Source organism: Rhinoraja longicauda, chromosome 3 (genome assembly GCF_053455715.1).
Source record: "Rhinoraja longicauda isolate Sanriku21f chromosome 3, sRhiLon1.1, whole genome shotgun sequence".
Classification (NCBI taxonomy): domain Eukaryota; kingdom Metazoa; phylum Chordata; class Chondrichthyes; order Rajiformes; family Arhynchobatidae; genus Rhinoraja; species Rhinoraja longicauda.
In genome coordinates, this window is record NC_135955.1 from 77,844,262 (window position 1) to 77,865,751 (window position 21,490).

General features: G+C 40.1%; 1 protein-coding gene across 2 annotated transcripts in view; it reads left to right on the plus strand.

Annotated features, from left to right (window-relative positions):
- Positions 1-21,490, plus strand: part of arb2a (ARB2 cotranscriptional regulator A) — a 378,083-nt gene that overhangs the window by 251,157 nt on the left and 105,436 nt on the right. For both annotated transcript variants that reach the window (XM_078396498.1, XM_078396497.1), the window contains exon 10: positions 2,997-3,081. In XM_078396498.1, the coding sequence (XP_078252624.1) occupies positions 2,997-3,081 (85 nt within the window). The remainder of the gene's footprint in view (positions 1-2,996; positions 3,082-21,490) is intronic.

Here is a 21,490-nt window from a genome sequence, read left to right on the forward strand (position 1 = left end):
GGCCTTAACAAGAAATCTGTGTATTCTGTTTTGTTACAGTTATAGTTCAGGAGGACTGGAGACAGGCTAATGTTGTTTTTCTGTTTTAAGATACCAATAGAGACAAATCAGGAAATTAAATGCTGATGATTAGTGGCATGGAAATTATCAGAGAAGATTCTTAGGGATAGGCACATCCTGGTATCGTCTTTCTTTCTTCTAGTCTGAGCTCAATTGCGGATTTTTTTAAAAGTCATAGTTAATCTGTTCATTGCTGCTAAATTATGATTAACCAAGGACATCCTGGATCAATATATACAACCAAGAAAAATCAAGGCAAGTAGCTATGACTAATTGTAGTAGGTGACAAGTAAGCAGTTGATGCTTTCTGATGTGATGTAAATATTGGCCTTGTGAATCATTGAGTGAGGGGCTTGTTTCTTTTCCCAAACAATTCCCAATAAGAGGTTCCTCTAACTGGAGTTCTTTTTCCTCAAATTAACTTCATCTGGTAAGTTACCATGTGGTCAGTGTTGTGATGTCAGTTGACAGCCAAGTCTCATGCATCTTGTTACAATTATACTCGCACAATATATTCAGGATTTAACATAGAATATGGCAGTTGATAAAGTTCATTTGCAAGAATGCAAAGTAATCAATTAAATATCTCCAACTAACGGACAAAACAAAACGTCAAATGTTTGTGAATGTGGTGTTCTTTGAACAATTAACAGAATGAATGCCACTGATAATGAGATGTTTCACATTTAATTATTTGGAAAAATGTGATATCACTAATCTTATATGATACACTTAAAAATCAAATGATGTACTTAAAAGTCATTTGAGTGTGAAAATGAACACACTATACAGAACTTTCTATTTGGATGACACTTTCCCTTTTCTAGACTCTTTTTAAGCAATCAATAACATGGATGTAATTGGTAGTTGTCTGTACCTGAACAATAGAAAACATCTCCCAAGCACTTAACAGTTATTGCCTTGCACATTCATTCCCCTGGGACCAGCAATTCATAAATAAATGCAGATTTCCATTGCATCCAGCTCAGTTTTAGCAATTACCCAGAAAAACAATCTTCACATGGTGGTTATATGTTAAAAAATATCAAATTATTTCAGGTTACTTTTCTGTCAACATGTTTCAAAATGACTTTGACCTATTTATGTTTCTGTACCACATAAACAGTTGTTTTGTTCAACTGCACATACTCACACAAATGTGGCTCATTCTTTAATTTTGAAGTGAGTACATGAATGCTTTCAGAATTTATTCTTTTAGTTAAGAACCAGGATATTATGCACAATTTCAAGAATCACTTATCCCAGTCCATAAAATGTTCATATTGTAATAGTTTGGTATTCATATGAGGTACATTTATTTCTTGTTTTTCATCTGCAAGACTGTCTCTCTACCACTGTAACATTTTAGTGTGAATAGTCAAAATTCAAAATAAGGGTTGGTGTTCAACATTTTGTCCACTTTGCATGCAGTTCTCTTGTTTAATTTATAATTCAGGTGGTTATCAATATCAAAATGTTCAAATTTCGGCTCACAAAACTAGGGGGGGGGGGGGGGGGGATTGGAAAATACTAATTACTTTCCTCAAAAAGTGAATAACCATAATTGTAGTTTTTAAAAATATATTTAAGCATTAATGCTAAGCAATCATTGAATATGCTGGATTATTTTGTTCAAAAGCATTGCTCAAATTGCTTAATTCAAATTTTTCACAATATTTGTAAGTATTTGTGCATGCATTGTTTTATCATATTAGTAAGCTTACAAATAATTGAATGAACAAATAAATCACCAATGTTGAACTTGTTGTTTGAAAAATAAACAAGTGTTGTGCAAATTAATGCACCTTTGCATGGAATTTGAGCAGCAAGAGGATTTTTTTTGTGTGCCACACAGTTCAATTACAATGAAATATAAAATATGAATTAAAAATAGGCATTATAACAGCAAGTTGCACAGTCAATATTTGCACCTTCCAGAATTTTAATACATCTGAGATACTAAAGGATGTTGAATTTGTACAGTGATATTAAATAGCACAAACATGTGCTCGGGTGGGACTATCAGGAATTTTTTCCATGAACCCGAGGGCACAATTCACTGGTCCACCTTGTCTGTGCGAACCTTCAATCACCCATTTATACTAATTCAATTCTGATCTCATTATATTCTCCCACATTCCCATCAATATACCCCAGATTCCATCACTCACCCACATACTAGCCATTTACAGTGGCCAATTAACCTTTTTAGGATATGAGAGGAAACCAGAGCATCTGAGAGAAACCTACAAGCTGTGCCACTGAAGGCATGTTGTGGGTCACTCTTGTGGAAAGCTCTAGCCATTAGCCATACAGCTTTAGCCATCTGATCCCAGCCCATTGATCCTCCCTTTTGAATGATTCCATTCTCTCTGCAGAACTGAGCGTATCTCTCTATACTTTCCTTACATGATCTGGTTGAAAACACACTTTTACAAGGTTTGTGCAGCATGCAAATGAAAGGTCTTTTGCATCGTAACATCTATTCAGTAGTGCATGATGACTTGGACATTATGTTTCTCTGAATTTTGCAGAGGCAAGCCCTCCAACAACACTGTCGGCCCGCCTTTTACTTAAAAAGCACCAGTCAATACTAGGAAAATGTTCATTTATTAAATATGTACATTTTTGCTTTGAGCGGTATTATTAATAACTGTATGAAATTCCTGAAAAGTCACACACACTTTTCTGCATTATTCAACACAAACTTTCATAACAAAAAAGGCCAGGAAATCCAGGAATGTATTTATGGCTCTAAACTTCTTAAATTTCTACCCAAGTGTGCTAATTGGATAAATGTTGTTGTGTAAATTAATCTTGAGGTCATACAATTATCACGTCATCCCAAATAGTGTTGAATATGAGAGTGAAAGATAATGTTCATACATGATATAGGAAGTCATGCTCATAATATTTATCCATATCTTATGTTTCAGCATTGCCGTAACTGGGTGTCGAGCTCTGAACCATTGGACACACCCGTAGAGTTTATGTTGCCCGACTGCCCACGAGTCTCTGCAGGTACTTTAGTTATCCTTTGCCAAAAGAGTACACAGATTTAAGGTTTCCTCAGAGGTGATGCATGTACAGGGAATTAACCTCAAATGTTTGAACAGAGATGTTTCAATTGACAAGCAATTGTTTCTGTTCTGTTTGTTTTATGAACTAAAACAGCGAGTTTTGCAGTGATGCTGTGGATAAGTTACTGGATGAAGTTCTGAGGCCTGGACAGACAATTAAGAGACAAGAGCTCAAATCCTACCACTGCAGCTAGGGATTTTAAATTCAGTTAATTAAATAAGCTGGAATTTAATGAAAAAAGATAGTCTCAGGACTGGTTGCCATGGAACTGCTGCATGTTCATTAAAAAAAACAAGGTTTGAAATGTCCTTCATGGAAGAAAATCTGCCGTGCTTATCTACCTGACCTGTATGTGACTCCAGGCTCACAGCAGTGTGGATAACCCTGAACTGCTTATATCAAAAGCACTGTGTTGAAACACCATTAAAGTAAAAGTGGATGGAGTTTTCTGCTTCAACTGTGACACCTTATTCACATATGACAAAGTTTATTTTAGAAATGCTCCCACACATTCATCTGGATATTAGATGTGTTGCATACTAGATGTGTTGCATGTACTCAGAATGGGACATTAAGGTCCATAATTCCAAATCTTTTTATCATAATCCTTGTGCCCTTTCCATTCTTGAGGTTGGCAAATCCTACCATGCAAAAGAAACACAAAGCACTGAAGTATCTAAGTGTGTCAGGCAGCAACACTGGAGCACCTGGATAGACGAAATCCTGACCCAAACTTTGCCTATCCATGCCCTCCTGAGATGCTGCCTGACGTGTTGAGTTACTCCAGCACTTTTCAACGTTTTTTTTGTTAAACCAGCATCTATAGTTCCTTTATTCACAAAATGCTGGAGTAACTCAGCAGGTCAGGCAGCATCTCGGGAGAGAAGGAATGGGTGACGTTTCGGGTCGAGACCCTTCTTCAGACTGATGTCGGGGGTGGGACAAAGGAAGGATATAGGTGGAGACAGGAAGATAGAGGGAGATCTGGGAAGGAGGAGGGGAACGGAGGGACAGAGGAGCTATCTGAAGTTGGAGAAGTCGACGTTCATACCACCGGGCCGCAAACTGCCCAGGCGAAATATGAGGTGCTGCTCCTCCAATTTCCGGCGGGCCTCACTATGGCACTGGAGGAGGCCCATGACATAGAGGTCAGACTGGGAATGGGAGGGGGAGTTAAAGTGCTGGGCCACCGGGAGATCAGTTGCGTTAATGCGGACCGAGCGCAGGTGTTCAGCGAAGCGATCGCCGAGCCTGCGCTTGGTTTCGCCGATATAAATAAGTTGACATCTAGAGCAGCGGATGCAATAGATGAGGTTGGAGGAGGTGCAGGTGAACCTCTGTCTCACCTGGAAAGACTGTTTGGGTCCTTTGATGGAGTTGAGGGGGGAGGTGAAGGGACAGGTGTTGCATCTCGTGCGGTTGCAAGGGAAAGTGCCCGGGGTTAGGGTGGTTTGGGTAGGAAGGGACGAGTGGACCAGGGAGTTGCGGAGGGAACGGTCTCTGCGGTCTATAGTTCCTTGACTTTCCAAATCCTACAATGTGGTACACAAGGGGAAGCCAGCTGGAGAGAGTGGCTATTCCTTTGACAGACTAACTATTTGAGTGCTTTATCCAATGACACTGTTTAAGATCCATTGACTAGTTAACTAAGGAATATTGTTAACTATTCCTAACAATAACAATGGTGTCAATAAATATGCTCCCTCATTATTCATGAAAATTATGAATGTAACAGGATATATTATATAAGTAAAGGTATTTCCAAAAAGATATTAATACAAAGCAGTTCAGTTTAATTTCCTTATGCTAAAATGAAAACACCAACCAATTAAGTGAATGATGAAAGTCATTTCTCCAAGTTTTTTCCCAAATAACCATAGGGGAACAGTATTTACCCTTGGTCATCCAATGTTTTTTTGGGTTTTCTTCCAAAATTGCTATAGATGATCAGTAGGATCCATGCAGAAATATAAGCTCTCCTTTTTGATTGAGATGTTGAACTCAGGCTAGTGGACCATAATTGCTCCTATGTTCTGGAGTTCTTTGCCTAGAAATCAGATTGCATAACACCAGTTCTTTGTGCATTGTTCAATGAAAGGAATAAAATGTTAGCAAAGGTAGAAGATGTGAAACATGGATTATGAAGTTGAGGATTTTTCATATGTTGAAAGGCTGGAGCGATTGGGCTTGTATACACTGGAATTTAGAAGGATGAGGGGGGATCTTATTGAAACATATAAGATAATTAGGGGATTGGACACATTAGAGGCAGATAACATGTTCCCAATGTTGGGGGAGTCCAGAACAAGGGGCCACAGTTTGAGAATAAGGGGTAGGCCATTTAGAACGGAGATGAGGAAGAACTTTTTCAGTCAGAGGGTGGTGAAGGTGTGGAATTCTCTGCCTCAGAAGGCAGTGGAGGCCAGTTCGTTGGATGCTTTCAAGAGAGAGCTGGATAGAGCTCTTAAGGATAGCGGAGTGAGGGGGTATGGGGAGAAGGCAGGAACGGGGTACTGATTGATAGTGATCAGCCATGATCGCATTGAATGGCGGTGCTGGCTCGAAGGGCTGAATGGCCTACTCCTGCACCTATTGTCTATTGTCTATTGTCTATTGAAACATTAACAATAGTAGTTGTGACTAACAAACTGTAAGCAATGGCCACTCTATATGCATGTAAATCATGGAAGAAGTGTTTCAGCTAGTTTATTGTAAACATTTGAGGAAGAGCATTTAAGTGCTTCCCAGATCAAAAATGTATATACAAATGGGTCAGAATAGAGTAAGGTTGAGACGAAACAGAACTCTTATTCTGAAGTTATTCTTTCATTCATTTATTTTCTTTTGTGGTGTACTAAAATGTAACTATTTAGAGATGTACTGTGTGTACATTAAATTAGGTAAATGGATTCTACTGCATTCCTTCATGCCCTGGAAGGGATGGTAAGGGCATTGTCTCAAAGTAAAGGGATATCCATTTTGGCAGAGGACGTTGTTGAGGCAGGTACAATAACAACATTTAAAAGACATATGTACAGGTACTTAGATAGGAAGGGTTTAGAAAGATATAGGCCAAACACAGGCAAATGGAACTAACTCAGATGGGGGATTTTGGTCAGCATGGTGTTGTGTCAAAGGGTTTCTTCATGTGCTGTATGACTATGATTCAGTTTATGACTAAGATGAGTCATTAAAATATGTCTTCTTTAAGGGTTGTGTGTGTTTGGAATTCCTTGCCTCAGAAATCTGAGATCAATAGGTTTTTAATCAATAAGGAATGTAGGGTTATGGGAATAAGGTTGGAAAATGGATTTGAAAAAAGTTCAGTCAGACATAATCCTATAGAAAGGAAGAGGTACAAGTGGTCAAGATGCCATGTGGTCAATTCTGGGCAGTCCAGTGTTGCAGCAGCAAGCAATTCAAATTCAGTCGTGACCTATATGTTATCAGTGTGGAGATTGCACATTTTCTTTATAATGGTGGAGCTTTCCTTCTAGCTCTCAGGTTTCTTGCCATTTCTTGCCACAATCAGCACTGCTCCCAGCAGACCAGTAAATAAAGATAATTACCGTTATTTTTTTTTTAATGAATGCTTATTTATTTTTGCTATCCACTTTGCTGCTGTAACCCTGCAAATTTCCCCGTTGAGGGACGAATAAAGTACTTATTATTATTATTATTATTATATCCCAAAGATATGCAGTTGCTTTGTTGATTGGCCACTGTATCTCTTGTGGATGTAGGCAAGTGACAATGTATGTGGCATTGATTGAATCTCAGCCTGAAGTAGAAAGTCTTAAGGATGCCTTGTCACTTTCAAAGTCCATATGTCTGATATCACAATTTCTTTCAAAGATATATGGATAGTGAATAGGTGTGGATTGTTGTTTAAGATTGATGGTAACAGTGTTACGACATAGCAATGTGTTCTGCAGCTGAATGCTCGCATTGCTATATTTCTATAAGCTTTGCTAGAACTTTGAATAATATCCCTACGACAGTTACTCACAGGTGTATAGAAAACTCTGTTTTATTTTCCCATGCCTGAATATCAAAGTTCATAGGACTGAAGTCTTTGTTCATTTCTTTACATTTCAAATCTAGTGTGGCCAGCTGATAAAGAAGATACAATTTACCACACCATTAAATGTCCTTACAACTAATTAGCTGGTCATCAAAATATCTGTGAGATGTTGACAGATGCACACAAGCTCATATTTCAATTATGTGCAAAATTCTATTATGTCAACTCCTATAGAATGAAGTGTAAGAAAATAACTGCAGATGCTGGTACAAATCGAAGGTATTTATTCACAAAATGCTGGAGTAACTCAGCAGGTCAGGCAGCATCTCAGGAGAGAAGGAATGGGTGACGTTTTGGGTCGAGACCCTTCTTCAGACGTTTCGGGTCGAGACCCTTCTTCAGACTGAAGAAGGGTCTCGACCCAAAACGTCACCCATTCCTTCTCTCCTGAGATGCTGCCTGACCTGCTGAGTTACTCCAGCATATTGTGAATAAATACCTATAGAATGAAGTACCCAGAGAGCTAAATATACCAGTTTTGATACTGCAGCTTGGAAAAGTGTTAAAAGTGTAATTCATTTAATCAATTAGTGAAATACAGCAGCTTTTATTTGGTGAAATGCCTTCAAATTACATTGGCTATTGGTAGAAATAATTTAAAATTGGCTGAAATTGGAATGAATATATCAAATCAATTACAACTTCTCTGAATTAACAATGTCCACTCCATCTATCCCCTAAAGCATAATAAGATGCATAATATTTCCCTATTATAATATTTCCATTATATAATAATAATTTCAATTGATCTTTTATTGATCTTAAATGATCTCCCACCAATTACCAAGTACCTGACTAGTTCCGCTACATCGACGACTGCATTGGTGCTACCTCTTGCACCCATGCAGAACTCACTGACTTCATACACTTCACCTCCAATTTCCATCCTGCCCTTAAATATACCTGGACTATCTCCGACATCTGCCTCCCGTTTCTGGACCTCACCATCTCCATCACAGGAGACAGACTAGTGACGGACATTTACTATAAACCCACTGACTCGCACAGCTATCTGGACTACACTTCTTCCCACCCAGTCCCCTGCAAAAAGTCTATCCCCTACTCCCAATTCCTCCATCTACGCCGCATCTGCCCCGGGATGAGGTGTTTCACACTAGGGCTTCCGAGATGTCCTCGTTCTTCAGGAAACGGGGCTTCCCCTCCTCCATTATAGATGAGGCTCTCACTAGGGTCTCTTCTACATCCCGCAGCTCCACTCTTGCTCCCCCTCCCCCCACTCGCAACAAGGACAGAATCCCCCTCGTTCTCACCTTCCACCCCACCAGCCAGCGGATCCAACATATCATCCACCAACATTTCCGTCACCTACAACGGGACCCCACCACTGGCCATATCTTCCCATCCCCTCCCTTCTCTGCGTTCCGCAGAGACCGTTCCCTCCATAACTCCCTGGTCCACTCGTCCCTTCCTACCCAAACCACCCCAACCCCGGGCACTTTCCACTGTAACCGCACGAGATGCAACACCTGTCCCTTTACCTCCCCCCTCAACTCCATCCAAGGACCCAAACAGTCTTTCCAGGTGAGACAAAGGTTCACCTGCACCTCCTCCAACCTCATCTATTGCATCCGCTGCTCTAGATGCCAACTTATTTACATCGGCTAAACCATGCGCAGGCTCGGCGATCGCTTCGCTGAACACCTGCGCTCGGTCCGCATTAACCAAACTGATTTCCCGGTGGCCGAGCACTTCAACTCCCCCTCCCATTCTCAGTCTGACCTTTCTGTCATGTGTCTCCTCCAGTGCCATAGTGAGGCCCACCGGAAATTGGAGGAACAGCACCTCATATTTCGCCTGGGCAGTTTGCAGCCCAGTGGGATGAACATCGACTTCTCCAACTTTAGATAGTTCCTCTGTCCCTCCCTTCCCCTCCTCCTTCCCAGATCTCCCTCTATCTTCCTGTCTCCACCTATATCCTTCCTTTGTCCCGCCCCCCTGACATCAGTCTGAAGAAAGGTCTCGACCCGAAAAGTCATCCATTCCTTCTCTCCCGAGATGCTGCCCGACCTGCTGAGTTACTCCAGCATTTTGTGAATAAATCGATTTGTACCAGCATCTGCAGTTATTTTCTTATACTATCTGACTAGTTCATCTGTACATATCCTCCTTATACAATCATGATTAGCATAGGGCACATGTACCAGATCCTTTCATTTTTATACTAATGAAATACTTTATTTTATTCCAAAAATAACAAAAATACTCTACAGGTCAGGCAACATCCGCTGAAAAAAAAAAAATCAAGTTGAAAAGTTTCAAAAGTGACAAAAGCTCATTGACCTAAAACATTACATTTGTCTCTCAGGCCACAGATGCTGCTTGACTGCATCTTTAGCACTTTCTGTTTTATTTTACTCGCATAGATATTAGGAACAAAAATGACAAGGCCTGAGGAAAATCTGTGTTTCTTTGTTTGCCGACAGCAAAATTATTTCTGCTATCAATTATGGTAAACTTGCATCGCAGCATCCGACCCAGGTTCAAACCTGACCTTGGGTGCTGAGTGTGTGGAGCTTGCATGTTATCCCTGTGACCTCATGGGTTTCCACATCTCAAAGACATACAGATATGTAGGTTAAATGGCTTTGTAAAATGCCCGTAACTTGTACGGAGTGGATGAAAAAATAGGGTAACATGTAACTGGTGTGAAGAGGTGATTGATGGTCGATATGGACCTGCTAAAATGTGTATTTATTTTAATGGGTAGGAGTTACTAAAAATTATAATAGGCTCAGATTTAATTTGTCACATTTTGTAATTCTGGGATGGTTTGCAATAATCATAATTATTGTACTGAAGAATTATCATTTTATTTCTTGAACTTCCTGCCTTGTCTCTTTGAAACAATTTAATTTACTGAATGCTTTATTTTGTGAGAATGTTGTATTTGTGAGATTTATTTTCTGTTATCCCATATGCTAGTTTATTCGTTTCATATTGACAAAATTCCTAACTGACTTTTACCTCCGGTTACAGTAATTGACTCAAATTGCTGCTGTACCAGCAGCATAAACAATTTAAACCCATTTCCTAGTATGGAATTTTGAACTGTATCTGTGGTGGACAAGTTACTGGAGAGGATTCTCTAGGATATATATGCATTTGGGTAGACAGGAGCTGATTAGGGATAGTCAGCATGGTTATTACACAATGGACATTGTGTCCTACGAAACTGATTGAGTTTTGTGAAGAAGTAACCAAGGGAATTGACGAGGGCGAAGCATAGGCGTTGTCTGTGTGGACTTCAGCAAGATATTTGATAATGTTCCGAATGATAGGCTGCTCTGGAAGGTTAGATCGCATGGGATCCAGAGAGAGCTGGCCAACTGGATAGAGAATTGGTTTCATGGAATGAAGGAAGAAGAAGGTGATGGTGGAAGGTTGTTTTTCAGACTGGAGGCCTGTAACTGAGGTGTGCTGGGCTCATGGCTGTTTATGGTTTATATGAGTGATTTGGATGAGAATGTACAAAGCATGATACGTAAATTTTCAAATGACACTAAAGTGGGTGGTATTATAGATCGTGTGGAAAGTTATCAAAAATTACACCAGGGCCTTGATCAGCTGGCCAATTGGGCTGAGGAATGGTTAATGAAATTTAATGCAGATAAGTGCAAGATGTTGCATTTTGGGAACTCAGGCCATTGCAGAACATTCACAGTGAATGGCAGGACCCAGAGGAGTATTGTAGAGCCAAGGGATCTAAGAGTGCAGGTACATAGTTCCCTGATAGTGGCTCGACAAGTAGATTGGGTGATCAAGAAGGCTTTCAGTACATTGGCTTTCATTGGTCAGAGGTATTTAGTATAGACGTTGAGGTGTTATGTTGCAGTTTTACAGGACATTGGTGAGGCCATATTTAGCATATTGTGTTCAGTTTTGGTCATCCTGCTATAGGAAAGATATTAAGCTGAAAAGAGTGCTGAAAAGATTTACGAGGATGGTGCCAGGACTTGAGAGCCTAAACTATAAGGAGAGGATAGGCACTTATTCCTTGGAGCGCAGAAAGCTGAGGGGTGATTTATAGCGATGTATAAAATCATGGGGGGGAGGGGGGGGGGGGGGGGTAGATAGGGTGAATGCACAGAGTCCTTTACCCAGAGTAGGGCAATCAAGAACCAGACGACTTAAATTTAAAGTGAGAGTGGAAAGATTTAATTTGAACCTGAGGGGCAAGTTTTTCACACTGAGGGTGATGAGTGTATGGAACGTTCTGCCAGAGGAGGTAGTTGAGGCAGGCACTATAACAACATTTAAAAAACATTTGCACAGGTACACGGTGAAGAAAGGTTTAGAGAAATATAAGCCAAATGCGGCCAGGTGGAACTCGCATAGATGGGGCATCTTGGGCTGCGTGGGCAAATTGGGCCTAAGGGCCTGTTTCTGTGCTGTATGACACTACGACTCTATGTATGGGCAAAAGTTCACTTTAAATCACAAGTTCCTTGTTTCATTAATGGAACCAAATTCCATATCTCAGTGGCTGAGTATAACAGGATTGCACTATGCTATAGTTTTTATACCAGGGTCGAATTTCAACCCGATTGTATGCTCCAGACCTGAACATTAGCAGTTTCATAAATATAAGTTTAAGAGCAAATAATCTGTAAGTGTTTGACATGGTTAAGATTCTCTTGGCGAGTTGATTTTTTACATAATTGCAGTAACATTTTGAAGCTCAGGATACGTTTTTTATTAATACATTTTATAATTACTCTATTTCTATTTCTAATTTGAAATACACCAGTTTCTACATTTATTTTGTACAAGTAGGATTGCTATCAATATTTTTTCACCTCAGTCTGCTAGAAAGCTCTCTGGCCCGAGTTCGGCATGGGACAACAATTAGTGTTTCTACCATCACGTATGAAACAGTAGTATGTTCAGCTAGGTCATCGTGAGATTTAAGGGTATTAACAGGTTGAGGTTGGAGGGCAATCTCTCTCCTTGTTTAATCTGGCGCAGTGTCAGCTGAGATTTGCCAAAATCTTCAATGACCTCTGACTTTAAGGTGTTACTCCCTGTGTTTTTATTTCTTCTTTTGCTCTACGCATGAGGCTATGTGCACAACAGCTTCATTTAAGAGTTCATGTAAAACTATGCACAGCTGATCAGCTTTCTATTACAGATGGAAGATTACAAGTTAAACTTCTTTGACATTCTTGTCTGTCACTAGGAGACTTTAAATTTATCACAAGCAGTCATGTTATTTGCTATTGTGTCAGCTTAAGCAAAATAATCTTTCATGAAAGTACGTGGAAGCAAGATATCTATAGTAAACTGATATTCTTAGATGAGGTGCTTTCAAGATTGTACAATATTGAACACAGTTACCAACCCATTGTTTATTAATGTATTTATAAGTTATAGATCTTTTGGTATCAATACAAAAGAAAGATTATTAAAAAGTTCTCACTTTTAATTTCATAAAGTAAAACACATTTTAATCTTGCAACTTCTGTGAATAGATCAGTAAAGGCACCATTGATATAACTTGTTCAACTGTCTTATTTCCCAATGCTCAATTGCTAATTCTGCTACATTAAATTTTGATAATCATGCTGTGATTACACATTACTTAATCTTATTTGAATCTCATGGAAATACAACCTGTTTGCATAACTTAACTATTCAACCTCTGATAACATTCTGGTAAACCTGTACTGTATCATTTAAGGCCCAATTTAAGGCTTTCTTGATGAAAAACTTAATGTAATACTGCAGAAAATGTGCAACCAAGACTCTCAGGGAAACTGAAGAATTCCCTTCTTACTTCTATATTCCAATCCTTTTGAGGTGGCTGAATGCTCCTTTCACCATTTTGAAAACTTGGGTTAGTTTTAATGGCCCGTGTGCACGTGAGCTTACATCCCCATGCTGATCCAATGGGCCTGTATTCTCATCAACAAGATGTCTCTTATGCTTATCTCTTCCCACATTGGACATTGACATCAATTTCCTCGCTTGCTTTTCAATATTTTCATGGCATTTTATTATGTCCTACTCTCTTCTGAAAACTTACTGTGCCCCCTGCCCTGGAAAATCTCCAAATATTTAAAAATGAATATAGTGAAATTCTGAACATGCTTTTTAAAATCCCTGGGAATTACCATGTCACATCATATGAATAAGGGAATATCTCTTTGATTGTTATTCTCTGTCTCCTACTTCCCAACCAATTACCAGCTTGCATCCAATAACAAAGTTGTCATTCGTTTAACGCACCCCCCCCCCCCCTCCCCCAAGATATGTCGTCTGAGCTACAGGGGAAGCTTCAATGTGCCTCGGGCCACTTTTGAGTTGTGCCATTCACAGATTCATGAAGTTTCCACTTCATTGCTTCATTATGCTTAATTGATATTCGCAATACAGTAAAGCTTGTTGTGATGTTACTGCATCTGAGGGTTGCGGAAGTTCAGAATAAAATCTGCCATTTACTGCACAACCTGAAGAACGAAATCAGTATATGCACGTTGGTTAATGTTGCTTGGAAACTTTCTTTCAGAAGTAAAACAGGAGATGCTGGCAAGCAGCAGCTATCAAAAAGAAACAGAATTAACCTTTCAAGTTGATGACCTATCATCAGAGCTGTCCGGTGAAAGATTATTGGCCTTGAATGTTAATTGTAATTTTCTTTCTCTGCTAATGTTGCAATAATTTTTTCAATAATTCCTGTTTTTTTTTACTTAAGATTTCCAGAATTTGCAATATTGCGCTTTTTGGTTCATTTGACAACAGGAATTAGCCGATGAGTCTGTGGACAAAAACATCATATTATTCCCTCTGTTAAACAATGGGTGGTGCCTTTTCCACTATTCAAACCCCCTGTAGTTCTTTGAATCACCTGGTGCTCTCCTCTCACTGTATAATACACATTCTTGTGGATGAATGAACACTTAAGGATAGCGGAGTCAGTGGGGTATGGGGAGAAGGCAGGAACGGGGTACTGATTGAGAATGATCAGCCATGATCACATTGAATGGCGGTGCTGGCTCGAAGGGCCGAATGGCCTACTCCTGCACCTATTGTCTATTGTCTATTGTTGCAAGAACTTCAAAAAGTATATGACTCAAAGAATGGCATTGGAGTGCTATTGAACAGGATTTAGAGTATGCTTTGTAATTACTGTTCATCATTATTCTCCTCATTAGTGAGGATCCTTAATTTTACCATCATTTTTGGGTTCCATCTCTGAGAAGGGATGTGCTGACGATAGAGAGGGTCCAGAGGAAGCTTACAAAAGTAATCCCGGGTTAACGTATGATGAGCGTTTGACGGCTCTGGGGCTGTACTCACTGGAGTTTAGAAAGATGAAAGGGGATCTCAATAAAACTTACTGAATAGAGAAAGGCCTGGATGGAGTGGATGTTGAGAGAATATTTCCAGTAGTGGGAGAGTCTAGAACCAAAGGTCACAATCTCATAATTAAAGGAAAGGAGCTGAGGTGGAATTTCTTTAGTCAGAGGGTGGTGAATCTGTGGATCATTGCCACAGATGGCTATGGAGGCCAAGTCATCGGGAGATTGACAGGTTCTTGGTTTGTAAGGGTGTCAAACATTATGGGGAGAAGGCAGGAGAATGGGGTTGCGAGGGAATGATAAATCAGCCATGATTGAATGGCGGAGTAAACTCGATGGGCTGAATAGTCTAATCCTGCTCCTAAGATTTATAAACTTATGAATTTATCATCATCAAATTTAGGGACGACATGGTGGCGCAGTGGTAGTTGCTGCCTTACAGTGCCAGAGACCCGGGTTCGATCCTGGCTACAGCTGCTGTCTGTACGGAGTTTGTACGTTCTTCCCATGACCGCGTGGGTTTTCTCTGAAATCTTCGGTTTCCTCCCACATTCCAATGTCGTACAGGTTAGACGGTTAATTAGACAATAGACAATAGGTGCAGGAGTAGGCCCTCCTGCCGGCACCGCCATTCAATGTGATCATGGCTGATCATTCTCAATCTGTACCCCGTTTCTGCCTTCTCCCCATACCCCCTAACTCCGCTATCTTTAAGAGCTCTATCTAGCTCTCTCTTGAAAGCATCCAGAGAATTGGCCTCCACTGCCTTCTGAGGCAAAGAATTCCACAGATTTACAACTCTCTGAGTGAAAAGGTTTCTTCTCATCTCTGTTCTAAATGGCCTACCCCTTATTCTTAAACTGTGGCCCCTGGTTCTGGACTCCCCCAACATTGGGAACATGTTTCCTGCCTCTAATGTGTCCAAACCCTTAATAATCTTATATGTTTCAATAAGATCCCCTCTCATCCTTCTAAATTCCAGCGTATACAAGTCAAGTCAAGTCAAGTCAAATTTATTTGTCACATACACATACACGATGTGCAGTGAAATGAAAGTGGCAATGCCTGCGGGTTGTGCACAAAAAGAATTACAGTTACAGCATATAAATAAAGTTAATAAGTTACTATTAGTGTCGACAAAAATTTAGTCTCTGGGGTTATAAAAGTTGACAGTCCTGATGGCCTGTGGGAAGAAGCTCCGTTTTCACAGCGTGACAGCGGAGGCGTTTGCCTGATCGTAGCATCTGGAACAGTCCGTTACTGGGGTGGCAGGGGTCCCTCATGATCTTGCTTGCTCTGGATCTGCACCTCCTGATGTATAGGTCCTGCAGGGGGACGAGTGTAGTTCCCATGGTGCGTTCTGCCGAACGCACTACTCTCTGCAGGGCCATCCTGTCCTGGGCAGAGCTGTTCCCAAACCAGACTGTAATGTTGCCGGACAGGATGCTCTCTACAGCCCCAGAGTAGAAGCAATGAAGGATCCTCAGAGACACTCTGAATTTCCTCAGTTGTCTAAGGTGGTAAAGGCGCTGCTTAGCCTTACCCACCAGTGCGGCAATGTGCGTTGCCCACGTCAGATCCTCTGCGATGCGGACTCCCAAGTATTTAAAACTGCTCACCCTATCCACAATAGACCCATTTATCTCCAGTGGCGTGTACGTCCTTGGATGTTTAGCCCTTCTGAAGTCCACAATCAGCTCCTTTGTTTTAGTGACATTCAAGAGGAGGCTATTGTCCTGACACCAGAGTGCCAGATCAGCCACCTCCTCCCGGTAGGCCTTCTCATCGTTGTTGGAGATCCGGCCCACCACCACAGTGGTTGCTACAAGCCTAGTATTTTGTAGTGGTACAAGCCTAGTCGCTCCAGTCTTTCAACATACGACAGTCTCGCCATTCCGGGAATTAACCTAGTGAACCTACGCTGCATGCCCCCAATAGCAAGAATGTCCTTCCTCAAATTTGGAGATCAAAACTGCACACAGTACTCCAGGTGCAGTCTCACCAGGGTCCTGTACAATTGCAGAAGGACCTCTTTGCTCCTACACTCAACTGGCTAGGTATAAGTGTAAATTGTCCCTCATATGTGTTGGATAGTGTTAAAAATGTGCGGGGATCACTGGTCGGTGCGGACTTGGTGGGCCATTAGTACTCTATACTATACCTACACATTAGGTAATTTAGAGTAGCTATTTTACCTAGAAACTTTCCCCTCACAGTTTCATTGGTAGAGGTGTCGGAAAAGAACACAAGGTTAAGATTGGAAGAGTGACATCTAAGAGGACTGACAAAGTGTAAAAGATAATGGTCATGTCTTTTTTCCCCAGCTTAATGGTTTAAAGAGAGGTAGCAAATAAATATCAAGATTTGCACCAGCTAACTTGAACTTTCCACAGATTCATTGATTTCACCATCTCCCACAGCAAGAAATAAGTGTTTCCCCAGGAGCTTCATTGCTCGGTTCTTGTATGGGATTAGCTCTTTTATATTTCACATGTTGCTTCCATTCACCTGACTTTCACAGGCATTATGAATCTGCTTCCTGAAACAAAATTGTTTGCAGTAAGTAGACAAATTAATATGCTCTATTTTAAGTAAAATAATACGCAAATAAATTTTATATGGGAGGATAATGAAGTTGAAGCGTTAAAGACAAAGGATTGGTCAATATGCCCAGGAAAGCAAAGGAACAGTGACTGTTCTTTTCTTATTTGCTTCATTAGGTCATTGATTTTTCCTTTCCTTCCACTAGCCTGATATTCCTGAAGTGAAAGAGGTTATACTATTCCAGTCCCATCTCTTTGCACATGGATCATGATACATTTCAATTAGTTTCTCTACCATGTGAACTTATTTGACTTCCATTTATTGGATGATTCTTATAGCATGTTTTTTTTGTTTGCTTCTCTGCAGTGGACTAGACAATAGACAATAGGTGCAGGAGGAGGCCATTCGGCCCTTCGAGCCAGCACCGCCATTCAATGTGATCATGGCTGATCATTCTCAATCAGTACCCAGTTCCTGCCTTCTCCCCATACCCCCTGACTCTGCTATCCTTAAGAGCTCTATCTAGCTCTCTCTTGAATGCATTCAGAGAATTGGCCTCCATTGCCTTCTGAGGCAGAGAATTCCACAGATTCACAACTCTCTGACTGAAAAGGTTTTCCTCATCTCAGTTCTAAATGGCCTACCCCTTATTCTTAAACTGTGGCCCCTTGTTCTGGACTCCCCCAACATTGGGAACATGTTTCCTGCCTCTAATGTGTCCAACCCCTTAATAATCTTATACGTTTCAATAAGATCTCCTCGCATCCTTCTAAATTCCAGTGTATACAAGCCTAGTCGCTCCAGTCTTTCAACATATGATAGTCCCGCCATTCCGGGAATTAACCTAGTAAACCTACGCTGCACGCCCTCAATAGCAAGAATATCCTTCCTCAAATTTGGAGACCAAAACTGCACACAGTACTCCAGGAGCAGTCTCACTAGGGCCCTGTACAACTGCAGAAGGACCTCTTTGCTCCTATACTCAACTCCTCTTGTTATGATGGCCAACATTCCATTGGCTTTCTTCACTGCCTGCTGTACCTGCATGCTTCCTTTCAGTGACTGATGCACTAGGACACCCAGATCTCATTGTACGTCCCCTGTTCCTAACTTGACACCATTCAGATAATACTCTGCCTTCCTATTCTTACCACCAAAGTGGATAACCTCACACTTATCCACATTAAACTGCATCTGCCATGCATCCGCCCACTCACACAACCTGTCCAAGTCACCCTGCAATCTCATAGCATCTTCCTCACAGTTCACAATACCACCCAGCTTTGTATAATCTGCAAATTTGCTAATGGTACTTTTAATCCCTTCATCCAAGTCATTAGTGTATATTGTAAATAGCTGCGGTCCCAGTACTGAGCCTTGCGGTACCCCACTAGTTACTGCCTGCCATTCTGAAAGGGACCCATTTATCCCCACCCTTTGCTTTCTGTCTGTCAACCAATTTTCTATCCATGTCAGTACCCTACCTCCAATATCATGTGCTCTAATTTTGCCCACTAATGCACTGAGCCTTCTTTGATTCCATCCAGCAATTTTGGAAGTTGATGCCTTGTAAAATTATACTCATTCCTTTTTAAGACTTACGTTTTCATAATATGGAGGGCTTATCTGCTACTCTTTAGTTTGCAACAATTGATCTGAATTGCTATCAGCCTTTAAAGCTCCAACATACCTGCTTGACTATTTAACCAATATTTTACATGAATTTTACTCCATCAATGTCAATTAGAAACATAGTAATATAGAAAAATGGGTGCAGGAGTAGGTCATTCGGCCCTTTGAGCCATTCAATATGATCATGGCTGATCATCTAAAATCAGTACCCCCTTCCTGCTTTTTCCCCATTTCCTTAAGCCCAAATAGCTCTAATTGCTATATAACTAAACAAATCACAATTTCCAGCAGGATCTGCAGTGGAAATCTCAGACTGCAGAAGTCCCACCTTTGGAGCAGAATATCATCGTATGTGGCCCCATAAATTGTAATAATTCAGGCCATTTCAAAGGGCATATCACTTGAAATGGAGAAAAGTGATGTAGGCAACACCTGGGTGAATATTGGAGAATAATAGCAATTATTCTTGAACTTATTTGTCAGTCGATGAGTAATTGGCTGATTATCTTAAGAGGGGGGCTTGCACATGATCATGGGGCAGAATATACTCTTGTAACACTTAAAACTTGATTTGTTTCAATAGCAACTTTGGAGATGGGTTCAATCTTATATATGAAAGGGTTAAAATATTAACATTTATATGTCCTTAGAGTGTTACTTTAACATCTTTACAGTATTTTAAAGTATTTTTCATTTGTCAATACATTTTTCAGACACGTTCATTAACTTTTGTATCAATGTAGCGAATGTTGTTAAATATGACAAGAATTTTCTTCACATTGAACAAAGGTAGATATGCTGCAGTATTTTATGAATAGTATCTATTGTAGTTGCTCTTTTTGCGCGATAAGCAAGAGGTATTCAGGAAGAAGCATTTGCATTTTATGCTGTATCTATTTTAATTATGTCATCATCTTTTTGAATTATTGTTAGAAATTGGATGTTAAAATCATATTTATATTTCACTAGGATAGATTTTCACCTTCGCCACCTGAGCAGTAATCTGGCAGAGTGTCAAATCATCTGGTTTTCATCCGATCTAAACAGGGTTTTACAACAGATTGGCAATATATGCTACCCGAAGATGTAGGTTAAAATATTCCCTGTTCTTTCATTTTGCACTTTGAATGCCTGCAGTTCTTATACCACATTTTTAATTTCACCAAATTAATAATACTAATTGATCTTATGAATGGCAAGAATGGAAAAAACAGAATAAGTAAATAAAAGTGGAAGATTAGTTCCAGCAATTGATCCATATCCATTTTTGCAGTACACTGTTGTTATGGTGACAGTATGGTAATATACAAAGATAGACAAAGATTGTAGAAATGTACAAAAAGGCAATCATAAAGTGTATTTTCATGGGATGGGGAATTCATCTTGTTGGATTGCTGCTCTATCAACAATGCATGTGATCTTCCAGCGACGCTATTTATTATAATATGCAAATGATGGAAATGAAGCTTTATACTGTTGTCCATTCACTTAGGATGCCCCTTTACTTTCTCACTGAAATGGACATAAAGGGAACCTCCGATGTAAGAAGCAATATTTAATGGAATATTTCTGCGAATTATTGAAAAATCAATTGTGATTGAAGCATTTATTTGAGTTCAACAGAAAAGTACATCAAAGAAGAGGAAAAATGAAAAGGAAATTATAGAAGTCTGTAGGTAAATGGTTATAACAACCAAACACTAAATACACTATCATGTCACCAGTTTTGTTTACAGGACCTGTCATACCCACCTAATCAGGGTTTGCAGGGAGGCAACTGAAGAATTCTGCCATCTGCTGCAGCCAGCCTTTAAAATGGGAAATACAATTAGATACCACTAATCTCATTTCTTAACTTTTCTCTATCAGACACCTTTTACAAGCATAAGTATTACCAAAGTGCTATTCATAAATGAATCAAGGGGCTAACTATGGCACTGGCAAACAACGCCAGGTTTTTCATCTCCTCTAAAATATCCATTCAATTTCACGGGTTCACTCATTTTACATTCTACACTTTTTTGTAATCATCACCACGGACATTCAGATTAAATATTCTTATTCATTCTGATTTCTATGCTGCATCTCATTCAGTAGAATTTCTTTCCTCATGAGCAATACCCTCGAGGATGTGTGTGACTCTGCAAGTGAAGATGGTCGAAGATTCCGTCATCTTATGTACCACTGGAAGTGCTTTCAGGCCATTCATTAAACCCTACTGCAGCAGAAGAAGAAAAACTTAAGAAATTCTAAATATAATGGCACAGTCTGCCATCCATCCTATTGTTTGGCAACTGATCATAGATCATGTAAATTGATCATGTTTAGATATGGGCATTCATTAAAAGATGAAAGGAGATAGTCATGTTAATTTAGATAGCTTCTGATTTGATCAGTCGTTAGGGACAAGAGAGTGTGACTGTAAGTGCAGCAGCTGAAGCACCACCAAGGATAGGAGTTGAAGAGATCAGCCTTGCAAAGATTTGAGGTTCCTTTAGCTTGTATGAATGTGGTGAATAAGGAAGGGGAAAATTGCAGGGTAAATGATAGGCAGGAGGGAGGTACCAACATGAATGTGTAGGTAATAGGTGACAGTATATTGAAGGAGATTGACACTATTCTCTGCAGCAAAAGCTAATATTACAGAAAGTTGTGTTATCTGCCTGGTGCCAGTGTTTGAAATATCTGCACAGGGCTGAAGAGGAGCTAACAGTAAGAGGAGATGGTTCCAGTCATTGCCAGTGACATCAGCTGGAAAAAATTTAGCTTC